The sequence below is a fragment of the Apodemus sylvaticus genome, chromosome 17 (genome assembly GCF_947179515.1).
Source record: "Apodemus sylvaticus chromosome 17, mApoSyl1.1, whole genome shotgun sequence".
NCBI classification, from domain to species: Eukaryota; Metazoa; Chordata; class Mammalia; order Rodentia; family Muridae; genus Apodemus; species Apodemus sylvaticus.
The window spans coordinates 58405909-58424779 of NC_067488.1; the positions used below are offsets into that span (position 1 = coordinate 58405909).

General features: G+C 40.3%; 1 protein-coding gene across 1 annotated transcript in view; it reads right to left on the bottom strand.

Moving 5' to 3' along the window:
- Syt10 (synaptotagmin 10) overlaps positions 1-17685 on the bottom strand; it is a 62522-nt gene extending 44837 nt beyond the window's left edge. Inside the window, exon 1 of the mRNA XM_052161010.1 lies at positions 17535-17685. Within this exon, the coding sequence (XP_052016970.1) occupies positions 17535-17685 (151 nt within the window). The remainder of the gene's footprint in view (positions 1-17534) is intronic.
- Between the last annotated feature and the right edge of the window lie 1186 nt (positions 17686-18871).

The window sequence follows — 18871 nt, forward strand, 5'->3', positions numbered from 1 at the left end:
GGGATGATGAGACAAAATGAGTCCCTTACCGCCATATCCTAGGTATTCTCCAGTGGTAAAAGAAAACAAAGAGTCTACCTCTAGTAGAAAGACAGGGCATCAAGTAGAGGGATGAGGTTGCCATCCCACTGTAAAAAACTCTGACCCAGAATTGTCCCTGTCTAAAAGAACTTCAGGGACAAAAATGGACAAGAGACTGAGCAAAAGGAGGCCCAGTGAGTGACTCAAATTGGGATCCGGCTTGAGAGGAGGCTTCAAGGTCTGACACTATTACTGATGATATGGTGCACTTACAGATAGGAGCCTAGCATGGCGGCCCTCTGAGAGGCTCAAAAAGCAGCTAAAAAAGACAGAAGCAAATATTTACACCCAACCAGTGAACAGAAGCCAGGGACCCCTGTGGTTGAGTTAGGGAAAAGCTGAAGAGGCTGAGGAAGAGGTGAGCCCCACAGGAAGACCAGCAGTCTCAATTAATCTGGACCCCCAAGAACTCTCAGACACTGAACCACCAACCAAGGCAGCAAACACCAGCTGATATAGATCAAACCCCAACACATATACACCAGAGGACTGCCTGGTCTGGCCTCAGTGGGAGAAGATGCACCTAACCCTTGAGGGACTTGAGGCCCCAGGGAGTGGGGAGGTGTGGATGTGATTCCTCTTGGAGAGGGGAAGGAGAAGTGGGATGAGGAACAGTCAGAGTGTGGACCAGGAGGGGGACAACGACTATATTGTAAAAATAAAAATTATTATTATTATTATCAATAATAAGAGTAAACAAAGAAAACAAAGATGTGTTCTCATGAGTTACTGAATCTGCCAGTAACTCAATCTCTCCCAGCCTGTAGACTATGAGAAACAAATTTCTGTTCTTTACACGCTGCCCAGTTAGTACTATTTTGCAATAGCAATTGGAATATGTTAAGGAAACTTGTTATTCAGGAATTTAAAAATATTTCTTTGAAAACAACTGTTTTAGTAGACTGACATAGGCTTATTATGTGAAATGATTGGAGAGAAACACAGTTTAAAAGTCGAGACTGAATAAACAAATACACGGAGAAAAACAGGACACATTTCCCTTTAGAAGAATTGTGAGACATTTGTGTACATAGTCTACTTTCCAGGAGAGAGCATAACTCCTGACTTCTTTGGCGTGGCCTGCACACCCTCACAGGGACATTGGCTACAAGAGTGCTACTAACAACAGAGGTGACGGAAGCCAACAAGGATGAGCTGTGGTCACAGTGTGCAGCCGTGACATTTCTCTTTGCTTCTGTCGTCATCATGCCTCATACCAAAACCTCACGTCTATCCATGATAAAGACAAAATCAGGCAAGTCCCAAGAGGTAGACATCCTAAAAGCACACAACCAGTACTTCTGCACATCATCAAGGTCATCCACAAAAGTTCTGGGGAAACGCCCCAGTCAAGGAGCATCAAAGCAGTCTTAAGCACAAAATGGAGTCAATCATTTTGGATAGGGATCTGGAATAAAAAGGAAAATCTCAAGGAAAAATATACGGCCTTTAGTAAGTCTCCCAATACCAATATATGAATAACAGCAATGTGTCATTTCAGTGTAAGGCATAAGTATTACTGAACGTGGATTTGATGGGAGCCAGTCCTATGTTATTTTCCTATAATCCTTCAACTGCTTAAAAAACAAGAAGTTTAAACAAATAAAAATTAATCTTTCCATTACCCATTTCTGTTTTTCTAAAGTGACCTGAATTAGCCATATGGCATTATAGCATTATTAAAATATTGAATGTCAAATAGATTCTCAGTAAAGGACAATTTTTCTAGATTTGATTAACCTTATACTTTTTTTTATTACCAAACTTATTTACCCTCAATATCAAATATAAGTCCAATCTCCTCTGTTTGTTTTAAGTAAATTTATTAGGAATATATCTCAGAATGATTGTGTCTGTCTCTTATCCCTTCCTAAATTAATATCTTGATGTAATAACAGTCAATACTTTAAAGTATGACTACAGTTGAGAAAAGGAACTTTTGGTAATTATCAAAGATCAAGTAATATGAGCCAGTCTTCCTCTATTGACACTCATGTTTAAAGAGGGGAAGAGGTGAGGATACAGATGGAAAAATCACATAAAGACATAGGGACAGTGATAGCCATCACTGGCTGTCTTATTTAGGGTTTCTATTGCTGTGACAAAATGTCACAGCTACCCAAAAAGCAAATTGTGGAGGAAATGATTTATTCAGCTTACATTTCCAAGTCATAGTCCATCACTGATGAAAGTCAGGTCAGGAACTCAAACAGGGCAGGAACCTGGAGGCAGAAGCTGATGCAGAGGCCATGGAGAGGTGTTGCTAAATGGCTTGCTCCACATGTTTGCTAAGCCTGCTTTCTGTGGAACCCAGGGCTGGTACCACCCACAATAGGCTGAGCCCTCCCCACCAATCACTAATTAAGAAAATGCTTTACAGGCTGGCCCACAGCTACATCCTATGGAGTCACTTTCTCAGTTGAAGATCTTTCCTCTCAGGTGACTATAGTGTGTGCCCCATTGACATGAATCTAGCTAGCACATTTGACAAGTACAGAAGCCTCAGAACTCAACACTGCCAATATCTCGACTTCAGACTCTAGCTGTCTGGATGGGGAAGAAAGTTCCTATTGTTCATGCCATTCATTCTAGTAAGTTTCTATGGTAGTCCCAGTACACTAATACTGAATAATTCCAAATTCCTTTAAACACTGTTGTGAATACACTATGTCACATTCCTTGAGACTAACCACTGATACTAAGTGGGTATTATATCTAAGCCTGGTACTTACAGACAAAATATATCTTATAAAATCTTTAAGATTTATAATTACATCATATAATTTTTTTTCTTTTTTCTTTTTTTTTCTTCTCTCTCTCTCTCTCTCTCTCTCTCTCTCTCTCTCTCTCTCTCTCTCTCTCTCTTTTGGTGTTTTTTGGATTTGTTTTTTTTTTTTTTCGAGACAGGGTTTCTCTGTGTAGCCCTGGCTGTCCTGGAATTTACTCTGTAGACCAGGCTGGCCTCGAACTCAGAAATCCGCCTGCCTCTGCCTCCCAAGTGCTGGGATTACAGGCGTGCGCCACCACCGCCCGGCTACATCATATAATTTTAATATAACTTGTTTCCAGCATAATTCTTCCTTCAATTTGCCTTTTTACCCAGAAATGAGTTGTAATTTCACGTTGATATAATTTTCCATACTAATTCACCAGAACGGATATGTAATTAGGCTCAGTGTTTGGGAATGTAGCGCAACAACCTTGAGCATCTATGTGTCTTTCTCCTTGTATGACTATTTGTGACTGGTTTTCTAAAGCAAGAGTCTCAAAACAAGATTTCTCAGTCACTTAAATACATATCTAGCATTACTAGATATTTTCATAGTTTCAAAATGAGCCCTCTGCTTGTGAAAGAGATACCATAGGCTTATAAATTTCTGCAATTTTAGAGAAATATCATCTCTTAATTTTCACTAATCTTCTAAAGCTTTGTTTTCTGCTGACTGGAATGGGAGACCACTCTGAAATAAAAGTAAAAATATTTTTTACAGCTAGTGAGTTATGAAAATAATATAGGTTTAGCCTGCTTCAATGGATGTTAATATTTCTCTTTATTTTCTTTTTGCTTATTAGAGCAACAACTGAGTGTTTCCTATTTGTACCACATTGATATGGAGGGCTTTCTTCAACATTTTAGAGTTTATTTTTTATACTAATGTATTACTCATTATCACCATAACTTGAGGAAAAGAGAGAATGTGTGAGATTAATGTGCTTCCTGTCTATTAACTAGATTTTAAAAAATGAATAAAGATGACATGACTGCTATGTTTCTAAAGTACTCCCTAAGGTTTATATCTTGCAAACATTATTGCAAAAGCAGCAGGGCTTCTGTAGTCACATGGGTCCTGGTTTAATACTCGACTGATGTTATCCCAAGAGCAGTTAGTTACTGAAGGGTAATTTGTCAAGTTCGTGAGTTCTAGCCCAGCACAAAGGCCTTAGTTTTAAGACTTCTTATCCTTAGAACTATGAAAAAAGTATATATTTGTAAATTAAGTAATCTACTCTATTGCTTCAGTAACATAAAACATATCTGGCCTGTGGTCTTCATGAATTTTACCTTATATTATTCTGCATACTTTAACACTGAAGTTTTAATTTTTTTAAAGTTAAAACTTTAAAAATTTAATAAAAGCTTTAATAATTAAAGTTTTAGAATGAAAGTTTTCAACATCAACAGACGTAGACCTGTAGGATTGTGTGGGATGGTCATTATTTCCAGTGGTCAGTGGAAATCTCTCCTTTCCCTAATGGAGTAGAGGTTTGAGTGGAGAATCCTTCAACAGCACTGTCCCTGAGAGGTGACTTTGGTATTCATACATCCTTATCCTAGTTAAGAGCCCTGTGGAAATCTGAGTATAGTTTCTATTTTACTTCTACTATTTTTTTTTCTTTCTAAAGTATTGCATCGTTCTGGAAAACATCCGATACTTGTGCAAAGCACCAGAATATTTCTAAAAACGATAGGTTATGCTGTCAGCACAAACAAGACAGAAGAAAGTCACGCTTTCTTCTCTCAGGCTCCCATCCCTCTAGGTAAATCCAAATTCCTGGAATGTCTGCCTCTGGCTATGTGTCCGGCTTCTCTAACTGTGCTTTACTGCGCCCAATGTTCCTTTGTCACTATCTTTAGCTGCCTCCTGCAGCTTCAATACATTCTTTCCCTCCTGTCTTATCAAGGGGCACTCTTGTGTTCATCCTATAATAACCTAATAACCATCTTAGAATAATCCTATAATGACCATATCGGTGTGGCATATAGTGTCTAGGATATTATCCAGATAGCAAGCATAGTACTATTGTGTGTAACCTCATATACATAACTGGGATTACAGCAGGCCATAAGGACATACAGTGTTAATTAATTAATGCCAAGTCAGGTAGGTTACTAGTGTCAGATTGCTACAATTTACAAACTCACTTTCAATTTTCAAAATTTTGAGGGTTTCCTATAATGGACGAGGGAACTTGAGTTTACTCTTATTTTTCTTCTCCAGGCAGTGTCTTCTGACCTATCCTCCCCACCTGTTGATCCTTCAGACTAGAGACATACTTATTCACCTTTCAATGTTCAGTGTCTGTTTCTTATGGCACAGCAGTCAAAAATATTTGTGGAATTACTGAAACCATGCATTGGGCGTTATGTCTCCTCATCGTGACAATTACGAAACTTTCAAATAAATAGAGATTTCTTCTCGTTCACCGTTTCAGAAGGTTCAGCCTGTGGCCACCTAGCCCCATGTGCTTGAGCAAAACACCATACCAATGCAAGCGTGTAAGTTCTCCACTTTCGTGGTCCACAGGAAGTAGGAAACGAAAAAGCGCTCAGGGCTAAGACACTGAAGTCCTCCAAACCTAGGAGTGGTAGCTCACGCCTATAATTCCAGACCTCAGGAAGCTGAGGCAGGAACCTCACAGGAGTTCAAGGAAGCCCGAGCTATATACATTGAGCGTACTGACTGGTTTTGTGTCAACCTGACACAAGCTGGAGTTATCACAGAGAAAGGAACCTGCCTTCCTTGAGGAAATGCCTCCGTGAGATCCAGCTGTAAGGCATTTTATCAATTAGTAATCAAGAGGGGAGGGCCCCTTGTGTGTGGTGCAGTCCCTGGGCTGGTAGTCTTGGGTTCTATAAGAAAGCAAGATGAGCAAGCCAGGGGAAGCAAGCCAGTAAGGAACATCCCTCCATGGCCTCTGCATCAGCTCCTGCTTCTGGATCTGCTTGAGTTTCAGTCCTTACTTCCTTTGGTGATGAACAGCAATGTGGAAGTATAAGCAGAATAAACCCTTTCCTCCCCAACTTGCTTCTTGGTCATGATGTTTTGTGCAGGAATAGAAACCCTGACGAAGACAGTGAGGGATGCTGACTCTATACCTCTCCTGGGCATATGCTCAAAGGATTCCCTGGCATGCAATAAAGACACATGCTCCATTATGTTCATAGCAGTCTTATTTATAATAGCCAGAAGCTGGAAAGAACCAAGATGTCCCTCAATGGAGGAATGGATAAAGAAAATGTGGTATATTTACACAATGGAATACTACTCAGCAATTAAAAACAATGAATTCATGAAATTTTTAGGCAAATGGTTGGATTTGGAAAATATCATCTTAAGTGAGGTAACCCAATCACCAAAGAATACACATGGAATGCAATCTATGATAAGTGGATATTAATTAGCCCAGAAGCTCTGAATACCCAAGGCACAATTAGCATAACAAATGACTCCCATGAAGAAGTAAGGAGAGGGTCCTGATCCTGGAAAGGCTTGATCTAGCATTGGAGGGGAGTATCAGGACAGAGAAAAAGGAGAGAGGTGATTGGAGAGTGGGTAGAGAGAAGGTTTATGGGACATATGGGGAGGGGGAGACTGGGAAAGGGGAAATCATTTGGAATGTAAACAAAGAATATAGAAAATAAAAATATAAAAAAAACTACACACACACACACACACACACACACACACACACACACACGCACAGAGTCATGCACCCCTTGCTGTTGAATCAAGTTATGCACTACAATGGGAAAGCTTGAGAATATGCCCCCTGGAGATGAAATTTTCAGTTTCCAATCAATTTAAATGATTTCATTATGTAACTGTCATTGTATTATATCTTGATAAGATTGGAGGTAAATAAAGTTTGCAGCAATCAGATTAGGCTTCTAAAGAATTAGATTAAAACTGTGAAAGCTGTGGGTTGAGCACATACATTTGCATAACTACTGTCCTATTGCTGTGTACTTAGACACCATTGTGTGTTCTAATTTACTCTTTATCATGTTTTAACACAGCAAAACAAAGCCTTAGGGTTCTGGAAAAAAAAATACCACTCTAAGAAAGCATGTGTCTTCAAAAACTTTCAGAAGAATGGAATCTTGATGAAGACCAACTGATATTTGGTCTTTACATTTCCAAGTGTGGCATTCACTATGGCTTGTGAATCCATCAGAACTGACTACCTTTGATCCACTCAGCTGGTGGTAATCGCCAAGAAACACATCTACCAAGTGTCATGCCCTCGAGTCTACTCTTTCTGAATTATTTTAGTCTTTTTTTTCCACAATTTTGAGAACTTTATGAACATTGAATCTATATCACACTTGTCCCTCCCTCTCCCTCCCTTCCTCTCTTTCTTCTTCCCTCTTTCTTTCTCTCCCTCCCTCCTTCCCTCCTTCCCTCCCTCCCTCTGTCCCTCCCTTTCCCCTTCCATCTCTACTTCATCCCCTCTCCCTCTCAAATTCTTGACATTTTCTTATCTTAGATTGTAATTTTCAAGGCTATTGTCATTTTAATTTTTCAAAATGCCTGAAACTGTGATCTTAAAGTCAACGGAAAAGCCATGGTTCTATTCTGGGTATGTCCAGTGTTTTGTTTCCTTGATAGATCTTTTGTTTTCCTGGTTGCATGACCACAGACTCTAGACCACACTTCTGTTCATGTCACCACACCACAGAGAGAGGGAGAAGAAAATAAAACTCAGATCAACATATTTTCTTAAATGAAAGAACATTTAAGGAGTATTGATGAAGTTAACTCATTTATACTATTCGTTTGGAATTCCTGTTTTAACAGTGAAGTCATTGTTTTGGTTTCTATAACAAAGGACAGAGTTTATAGTGTCTTAGACAAGAAGGTTTTTCTCTTGTTAAGGGAGAAAAACTACCAACTCAAGTAGCCAAGGGCAGACTCAGCAATACCAAGGAGTTTTTGCTCCTTTGGCCAGCTTTTTTTTTTTTTTTTTAATATTTTTATTTTCTATATTCTTTGTTTACATTCCAAATGATTTCCCCTTTCCCGGATCCCCCCTCCCCATATGTCCCATAAACCTTCTTCTCTCCATCCCTTCTCCAATCACCTCCCTCCTTTTTCTCTGTCCTTATATTCCCTTCCAATGCTAGATCAATCCTTTCCGGGATCAGGACCCTCTCCATACTTCTTCATGGGAGTCATTTGTTATGCAATTTGTGCCTTGGGTATTCAGGGCTTCTGGGCTAATTAATATACACTTATCAGAGATTGCATTCCATGTGTATTCTTTTGTGATTGGGCTACCTCGCTTAGGATGATATTTTCCAGATCAAACCATTTGCCTAAAAATTTTGTGAATTCATTGTTTCTAATTGCTGAGTAGTATTCCATTGTGTAAATATACCACATTTTCTGTATCCATTCCTCCTTTGAGGGGCATCTGGGTTCTTTCCAGCTTCTGGCTATTATAAATAAGGCTGCTATGAACATAATGGAGCATGTGTCTTTATTGCATGCCAGGGAATCCTTTGGGTATATGCCCAGGAGAGGTATAGCAGGGTCCTCTGGAAATCTCATGTCCAGTTTTCTGTGGAACCTCCAGACTGATTTCCACAGTGGTTGTACCATCTTACAGTCCCACCAGCAGTGGAGAAGTGCTCCTCTTTCTCCACATCCTCTCCAACACCTGCTGTCTCTTGAGTTTTTGACCTTAGCCATTCTGACTGGTGTAAGGTGAAATCTCAGGGTTGTTTTGATCTGCATTTCCCTAATGGCTAATGATGTTGAGCACTTCTTAAGGTGCCTCTCGGCCATCTGAATTTCTTCAGGTGAAAATTATTTGTTAAGATCTGTACCCCATTTTTTAATAGGGTTATTTGGTTCCCTGGGGTCTAACTTCTTGAGTTCTTTGTATATATTGGCTATTAGCCCTCTATCAGATGTGGGGTTGGTGAATATCCTTTCCCAATTTGATGGTTGCTGTTTTGTCCTTTTAACAGTGTCCTTTGCCTTACAGAAACTTTGTAATTTTATGAGGTCCCATTAGTCAATTCTTGATCTTAAAGCATAAGCTATTAGTGATCTGTTCAGGAACTTTTCCCCTGTGCCCATGTCCTCAAGGGTCTTCCCCAGTTTCTTTTCTATTAGTTTCAGTGTGTCTGGTTTTACATGGAGGTCCTTGATCCACTTGGAGTGAAGTTTAGTACATGGAGATAAGAATGGATCAATTCGCATTCTTCTGCATGCTGACCTCCAATTGAACCAGCAGCATTTGTTGAAAAGGCTATCTTTTTTCCACTGGATGTTTTTGGCTCCTTTGTCTAAGATCAAGTGATCTGGATCTTCAATTCTATTCCATTGGTCCACTTGTCTGTCACTGTGCCAATACTATTCCCCAGTTTTACATTAAAAGCTACTATGCACACAAACTAGGAGTCTGAATGAAGAATGTCTGGAGACTGGAGGGTGAGGGGATACCTCCTCAGGGTTTGGAGGATGTAGCCTTAATATTTGACACATCACACTGCTGCTCACATTCTGGTGTTCCTATCACCACAGTTTAGTCAGATGAGCCTACCACAAACCCAACTAAGCACCGAGAGTTCTATATCTACAAAGGAAAGAGGAGTCTAACACTGGTAAGCAATTACTGTTATTCATTTCTACATTAGATATGTAATATAATCAGCATGCCCTTGCATTGTGCCTCTGAGGAATTCCACTGTAATTTCATTTCCCCTTGCCCTTCCTTTGAGTTACAGTAAATGAAGAAAAAAAAGAGTTTGCATTAATATCATACTTAACTGATGATAAAATGTATATTTTAAAATATTTCCTGTTGCTGAGGTCATGATACATCAGCGATTCTCAACTTGTGGGCCACAACCCTTTAGGGGTCACATGTCAGATATATTCTACACATCAGATATTTACATTATGATTCATAACAATAGGAAAATTATAGTTACGAAGTAGCAATGACATAATTTTATTGTTGGGGGTCACTACAACATGAGGGACTGTATTAAAGGGTGGCAGAGTTAAGAAGGTTAAGCATCAGTGCTATATGTATTAGTAGTTATAGTTTATTAGAATTTCTAATAGCTACTGTGGTGTAGTTATGCCTGCAGTAAAGCAAAAGCATCTACATAAAAATCCATGTAAGAATTTTGCAGTGTGAAAAAAAAATGTACTCCAGCAAATAATGATGTCATATTTCATTCTTACATGCAAAGTTCTTGGAACTTCGTGGAATTTGTTAATAAATATGATGAATAAAGTGTGTTTGCCAATATTGTTGACAATCAACATTTTGCACAGAAAGCTGCACGGAACAATAGCTAATCGATCTTACGTTAATATGAATTCTCTTTAGAGAGAAACAAGGCCCCAGTTCTCTCTGCGACACTCATTGAAAATGGCCAACCAATAAGTGTGTTATGGATTCTGAATTAAGAACCTACTTGTAAGGATTGGACTCAGAAGTTTAGCTTTAAGCCCTGAGGCTTTCAGCTCAGTTCAGGAGTGCTAGTCTAACATACACAAGACCTTGGGTTCAGTTCTCAACACTGTAAAGGAAAATATAAAGAAGTAAAGTTTCAAAATTACCTAAATACACTTATTTCTCTTGGAGCTTTCCCCTTTCACATGTTTAGGGAAGTGATACATGATTTAAAAGTTGTTAAAAGACATCTTCCTATACATATGATACAAAAAATTCATGTTAATAGGAAGCACTGAACTCCCACACCTAAAGCTCAGGAATACTGCATAAGCGGGTGGGGCAGCAAATGGTAAGGGTCAGACTATCAGGGCGCTTGCGTGAGGCGATGTCTTCTCAAAACATCAGAAGGTCACAACATCTATACATCTATAAAGTTTCACCAACATGGCCGCCTAGACACAAACTGAGCAAGGACAACAGCAATAACCATGCCAAAATGGATGTGGAAGAGGCAGATGCTCGCAGCCAACCATTGGACAGAGCACCAGGAGCCCAATGGAGGAGTTAGAGAAAGGACTGAAGGAGATGAAGTGGTTTGCAACCCCATAGGAAGAACAACAATATCAACAAACCAGAGCTCTCAGGGTCTAAACCACCAGCCAAGGAGTACACATAGAGGGGCCCATGGTAGAGAATGGCCTTGTCGGGCATCAGTGGGAGGAGAGGCCCTTGGACCTAGGAAGGCTCGATGCCCCAGTGTAGGGTAAGGCCAGGGTGGGGAGGCAGGAGTGGGTGGCTGGGTGTGGGAGCATCCTCATAGAAGCAGGGGGAGGGGGGGAATGGGATAGGGGGTTTGTGGAGGGGAAACCAGGAAAGGGGATAACATTTGAAATGTACATAAATAAAATATTCAATAAAAAATAATTAGAAAAATTCAAACTTTTAAATAAAAAAAAAATAGCCTTCTCCAGGGAACAGAACATCATTTGGTTATCTAACACCAAAACACACATTTTATAGCAACGTTTTATAGACTTACAAGTTCCATTTAGGAATACATATATTTATATAATACACATACATATATTTATATAATAACAAATAATGAAAAGTGAAGGCAAGAATTTGAAAGGTATCAAGGAGAGGTTCGTGGGAAGACTTAGAACAGTGTTTCTTAACCTGTGGGTCATTCAGATGTATTAACAACTCCTACTGAAATAGATTTGAAATGACAGTAAAACTGAGAATATTTAGCCTATTGTTGCCATAATTCTGAGTTCCAAAACAAAACTAAAAGAGACTAAAGAGAGGACAACAGTTAAAACCGACAGTAATGTTTCTTATTCAACAGTAAGGTAATACATGGCTCCTTTTTTTCCTTCTACCCCAGATGACTTTATCATTCTGACTCCAACATCATCATAGCAGAACTTTGCAGAGGAGAATCAGGAGGGGCTGGGCAGAGACAGACGACAATTAACTATCCCATTGAACTGAGTGAGAGAGGTTCGCCAGCTGCTCCACTGAAAATGAGGTAATATCACCACAGATCAGCACACATTCTTCAAAGCATTTTAAATCATCCTTAGATTCCCTGCAACACCTAACGTTATGTAAATGCTCTGTAGATAGCTGCTATGCTGGTTCTTCAAAGAGTAATGACAAGAAGAATCTGTACAACTTATAGATGCGGTTGTTTCTTGTTCCATCTACTGGTGTGGAGTCCATGGACTCACAGGGTGACTGTGTTGCACAGACAGTAAGAGAATGTGTGCATGTAGCTTTTCATGACAGTTTCCTGGATCTCTCAGTTCTTACAGCTCAGATGATATACACCTTACATCTTACAGATGATAGATCTGATGCTCTAAAGCAAAGACAATGTATTGTTAGTAATAAGAAACTATATCTTCACAGGGGATTAAATTTCCAAATTTGGCACTGTACAAGTTAGAAATGAGAAGGTATGATTTGCTGACCTTTATTTAAACACTCATTATCAGCAGCGCCGTCTCCTCGGTGCGTGGACTGTTTCAGAATCTTTGAGCAGAGGACTTGAGCTCCTTTGAACTGTCACGCTGTTTGCATTTCACACATAATGAATTTTAGTTAATAACAGAGATTGTTACTTCCTAAATGTGGCAGGAAAATATACAAATCTGAGTTTTCTTGATTTTTTAAAAAGTAATTTCAAATTAGAAAAAAAATGTGGGGCTGGAGAGATGGCTCAACGGTTAAGAGCACTGACTGCTCTTCCAGAGGTCCGGAGTTCAATTCCCAGCAACCGCATGGTGGCTCACAACTATCGGAAATGGGATCTGATGCCCTCTTCTGGTGTGTCTGAGGACAGCCACAGTACAGTTGTATACATAAGATAAATAAATATTTAAAAAAGAAAAGTAAAAATATTGTTTTTGATCTAATACCTTTCTCAGTTATACATTCATCTATGAGCACATAAAAAAAGCCTTATGTAAAATTGTATGTTTGAAATTGTATTTACGAATTCAACATTATGTACATTCAATACACTAAAATCCTTTCCCTTAGGTGGAAATGATGGCTGAGTAGAGAAGAGCACAGATTGCCCTTCTAGGGGGCCCAGCTCCGGTTCCCAGCGAAGCAGCTGGCAGCCATTCGTAACTCCAATTCCAGGGAATCTGACATCTTCTTCTGGCCTTTGTGGGTACCTCCCATACACAGTGCAAAGACATACAGGCAGGGAAAACAGCCATACATCAAAATAAAATAATTTTAATAATCTTTAACATGAACTCATTGTTAATGTGAATCAATTCTATTCAGACTAGAACATGGATCAACAAAGAGTTGCACATGCTTCAGTGCACATAGATGCATATATGTTTAAGTATGAGCAACGGATAGCCTGTGTTCCATTTGTGTGGTGGGAAATCTAACCTAAAGAAAGGTTCTAGGTTTGCGTTAATTGTAAAAGGGAACATCTTGCTGTTACCTTCTCATATGTCGTAGCCCACAGTATACAGTTAACATTCCATGTTTACCAGTATTTCCTGGAACAGCTGGGATTTAAGAAGCCTGAGACCCTTAAATGTATTTATCAGCAACTAGTTGTGACTTGTGATTAACGTGTAAACTATTTTTTTTTTTTTTTGCTTTTTTTCATATCTGCCAAATAATGGCTCCTGGTTAAGCTAGAATAACTAATAGGAGTTTTAATGATGAGTTTTTATTACATCAAGTACTTTCTCCTTAAGCAAAGTCACATGCCTTCTTTTGCCAGTGGGCATTATTAAAGAAGCCATCTTGTTCATTGAGCAAATTATCTATCAAGTTTCTAGTATGGGCCATGGATGCTTCCAGCACTGGGAATGTTAGAGTAGACCAAGCTCTGTCTTCAAAGACATAATATTCTAGTGACTTAAAGTGCACATTAATCTTATCAATGGAGATCTAGAGAGTCCTTGTTATACTGTCAAAATAGAGACAATTGCCACTGAGTGGATCTGATTCATGACTTATTTACTTTACAATGGAACAAGAGATAAGGTAGAAACCATATTTTGAATTTGGTATGCTGACCTTTTCTTAAGTTAGAAATATTGGTATCATCTTCTCAGTGATGCTTGGCTGCAAGCTAAAGCAATGGTTTGAGTCTTTTTAGTATAGGTTAAGATAGAACAGTCACACTTTCAGCTCAGTGGGCTGGGTTTGTTAAGTGCACTTTAGATTTTTATTATTGGCCTCTGATTGGGACCAGCCGAATCATAACTTGAAGGGTATCTCTTTTGTACAGAGATTCCTAGCTTTCTTAGAATTTCAATAAACTAAGTTCATTTACTCTATGACACTTCACTCACTCAGCGCGTATCTACTGAGCCTTTAGAAGGCATCCCAGATTTTTCTAGGCATATATTTATGGAATTAACATGCACACTAACTGTATTACTGTCAATTAGAAAGAAAACTTTTGATAAATGTTTGCTGAGTAATAGCACTTCTAAATCATAGAATGAACTTGGAACAATTTGTCTAATTTTTTTAGAATGTTTTCCCACATTAAAATTATACAAAAACAAATCTGAAACACTAGAGGCTTATTAAAACATTTATATTGAGGCTAGTTATCCGCAGCTGTGGTATGCAACTGTGCACTTCAATGGTCTGCTTAGCTGTGGATTTGGAACTCTGACTTTCAAGCAATCTAAGTTTCTTAGAGTTGATAAACATCTAAGTAACCATCAAAACCTGTTCAGAAATGAGCATAAAACCAGCTAAAAATGATTATGTATGCTATGTATACCACTATAGTATATCTTAGAAATAACACTCAAGAGGAACCCATTTCTTTACATTTCCCATAAGCTTTCTTGGTTATGTCATGTTGTGTACTAAATGAATTTATAGGGTAACTGTCTTAGTCAGAGTTTCTATTCTTTCACAAACATCATGGCCACCAAGAAGCAAGTTGGGCAGGAAAGGGTTTATTCAGTTTATACTTCCACACTACTCTTCATCACCAAAGGGAGTCAGGACTGGAACTCAAGCAGGCCAGGAAGCAGGAGCTGATGTAGAGGCCATAGAAGGAATGTTCCTTACTGGCTTGCTTCTCCTGACTTTGCTTTCTTATAGAACCAAAGATTGCCAGCCCAGGGATGGCACCACCCACAAGGGGCCCTCCCATCCTTGAAAACTAATTGAGAAAATGCCTTATGGTTGGATCTTATGGAGACATTTCCTCACCTGAAGCTCCTTTCTCTGTGATAACTCCAGCTTGTGTGAAGTTGACACACAAAACCAGCCAGTACAGTAACATATCCATTTTGGGGTCTTTCAATGTCTTTTTTTCTATAAGCTTCTCCCACATCTGGGTTTTTAAAATGTATACATGGCATTCTTTGTAGTACTGTTGTTATACTACATTGTATTTTATGCAGTACTGTTGATTCATCTAATGACGTTTACTAAGCATTTAAAAGGGGCATTAGTCACTACAGTCTAAATTTTCAACCTTTCACCAATACCTGAGTTTGATTGGCTGGACTGTGGACCCTCCAGGGCGACATCTCTGTCTTAGTGATATGCTAGATTCCTAACTCCTTTCTAGATAGTGATGACTATTTGGGAGTACATGAATCTTTCTCTTGCTATTACTGGGTGAAGGATTGAAGAGTGATGCAATTTCAAATCTCAAGATTGTCACTACAATGGAACATGAACACTGTTAACTATAATGAGATGGTTACTTTAAAGTGAGCCACTACAATAGCAGTAAAAGTCACTGATGTTCTACTTACAATTCAGTCAACAGAATCTATTGCAAATGTTTTTATGCAGGAACCATAAAAAAGTGTACATGTCGTGAGAAAAATCTACAAAACAACAGGCACTCACTGCCTGTTAGTAGTAGCTAACTGATATAATTAAACTTTTAGCAAATAATCATCAAGTTTGCTTTGATTATCCATTAATATTGGAACACTACTTTAAAATCAGAGCACTTGGTTTTAACCGATTTCACAATTTACAAATGAAAAAAGCAGAAGAATCTAGCTTATCTTCATATGTCATATGCGATTTGTGGACTGTCTTTCTCTGCTTTCTGTGTTCACATATCAGACAGGATAGCCCACTTTAATAGCACACATTTTCCTTAAAGAGAGAAAAATGTCCACCCAATTGTTTTAGAGTCATTTTCCTCCCTTCCTTCCCCCACAAATGAATGTCTAAGGAGAATTAGAACTATAATCAACTACTATAGTGATGATGAAAACCTCACAACTCTTTCTGTAACTTACATACCCTGAAATTTACATACCTTGAATTTACACAATTACACATTTTGGAAGATTGAGAACCGAACCCTATTTTAGTATCCATTTTATCCATCCTATTTCTAAACTGCTAGCCAATAATAGCCAGGAAACCAACTCTTCCTGTCTAATCACAAGGGCCAAGAAAGAATAAGAATTAGGGGTTACAGCCCTAATTCTATTGGTGACCAACATGCATGTCCTTAGAATTAAGTATCCTCACTTCCTCTACTCTGAACCTAGGCTTAATGTTTGCTTAAAGACATTTCAGAAGAGCTTACTGTCTTTGCAGAGGTCTTTCCAGTCGCAGCACTTTGATTTTTATTACATCCTTTGCATAACACACACACACACACACACACACACACACACACACACACACACACACACACAGAGAGAGAGAGAGAGAGAGAGAGAGAGAGAGAGAGAGAGAGAGAGAGTTTAAATGGCTTTGGTTGTGCTTATACATAAAAAAGACGCTCTATCACACTGACAGCAGCAACAATGTATTATTCTGCTTCAAGAGTCCCTGGATCTGACAAGCTCAACACCCCTCCCCCCCCTTTCTGTTACCATCAGCAGAGCATTTGAAAACCTTGGAGACAGTCCATGTAAACAACGCGAAGACACAGCTAAACCAAACCCATTCCCATCCCACCAGACTCCCCCTTTCTTTGTCTAGCTCTTAGGGTCCATGGTGAAAAAAAGAACTCTTCTTTCATCTTCTGCACTTCTCTCCTGAGCCTGACTTTGCGATTGCGCTTACCTGTTGCCCTGGCTACCCAGAAGCTAGATCCTTGCCTGGAGACCAAAAGGACTGGAGAAAACAAAGTGAATGCGATAAGACACCACCCCCCCCCCAAAAAAAAAAAAGGAGCAAGTGCATCTCCTAAAGCGATCAAGTGACCCTGGGGTCATCTGATTACACCTCCTCCCCCTGATATTGGCTTTCAAGGTTCTGGACGCAAGTAGTGTGGAAAGGATTTAGAATCCATCTCTTTTCCATTATCTTGTCAAGTGTCCTGAGTGGCTGGTGTCAATAATCCCTACCCTTTAGCCACCTTCGCCAAGAAGCGCTAGAAAATTTCATATGCATTATAAAAGGCCATGGAAGCTCTGAAGAGCTGGGCAGGCTGCCTACGAAAGTTAGAGCCAAGGGATCCTTTCTGCGTTTTGGGCTGACGACGCAGCCCAACCTCTATAACTAGGTTCTTTGAGGCCAAGCGCAGATTCTCTGGCCAGGCTGGGTGATTCTGCTGCACCCTGAGGGACAAGCTAGAGTCCCTGGGACGCCAGAGCAGCAGGTGGGAGAGCGCAAGAGCTGCCTGGGAGCAGAGACCCAGCAGGTGCAGGCGACAAACCCAGCGAGCAAGTCCCCGAGGCCCGGCGAGACAAGCTCCAGCCAGGAAGTCTGCCGCAAAAATGCCCCTTGTCCCGGGAGGCGCAAGCGGATCCCCTTACCTGTGCCACCTCCGCCCTGGCTGCTCCTATCTGCTGGAAAGATGCCCGAACACTTGTCCCACTCCACCTGGCCCGCGAAGCACAGCTCGGTGATGATGTGCAGCGCCTTCTGGCACAGGCTGCTCACACCGTCCTCCTTGCGGAAACTCATGTTGGCTTCTGCTAGCAGCGTCTCTGGTTTTCCCTGGCCAGAGGCTGAGCCCTAAGAGTTGCAAGTTGGCCCCATGGTTGGCAAGGGCTCAGGAGGGCGGCGCGCGCCGACGGACGCTGCTGCCAGGTCTGCGCTTCTCCTCGGAGCGCTGGGAGGCGCGCGGAGCCCAGCCGGCGGGGAGTGAGGGGCGGCGGCGCGCAGAACGGCGCCTCCCGGGTGCTGGGCGGCGCGGCCAATGGCAGGCTGGCGCGGGCAGCGGTGGCAGAGGCGACCGTGTCCTCCCGTGGCTCCCATACACCTTCCTGAGTCCCAGTCACAATCTTTTCATTTCCCCCTTTCAACCCAACTTTCACACTACCTGGTCTCTCCTAGATTCTTTATCTTCGAAAAATGAAAGAAAGAAAAAGCTATTCCCCATTCCAGACCTGCTGATCTTTATTTTTATTTTTAAATAAAAGTAATCAAAAGTCAGGTCCATGCGAGGTAGAGTGACACCTGTTTACAATTTGTTTTTAAACGATTGGAACAATGATGGTTTGGGGATAGGGAACATTCTAGGTAAGAACACTTTCATCGCCAGCAGTGAGGTTCATCAGAAGCCGGTTTACCCGGCACTGTGAACAGGAAATTTTGAATTCATTGCATTTATTCCTCCTCAGTAGATGACAGAACAAAATACGCCATCCATCAGGGTTTTATTTATTGAAATCATAACTCGTGACTGAGAGGCGGGCTTGATTCCAGTTTCTTCTCTGCTGGCGGCTTAAACAACAGGAAGAGGAGACTTCTGTGTCAAAGGAGTGAGGGAGATTAGGTTCAGTGTGATCAGCTACAGGCGCACTCTTAGTTGTAAAGAAATTGTTTTGAAGTCTTTTTCTTGGCCTGTGAGAACAAAGGACTTTAATTGGGGCATCAAACACCCACCCCGGCTAAATTTCTCTAATTCAAGTGGGTGTAAGTCACCAAAGAAGATACAAAATAAAATTAGAAAACAGTTACCCCAGGCTATGATAAAGTTACCCAGGCTATAATAAAAGCAACCACCTAGTTTAAAAACCCTTTCCGCACCAGCCTGTGAATCAGATAGGAGTTCTTCACTCTCTGTCCTCCAATTCTAAGTTGCTAGTCTTATCCCCAGCTTTGTAGAAGACCTTTTCTTGTTGTCTCAATCAGCCCCCATTTCCCA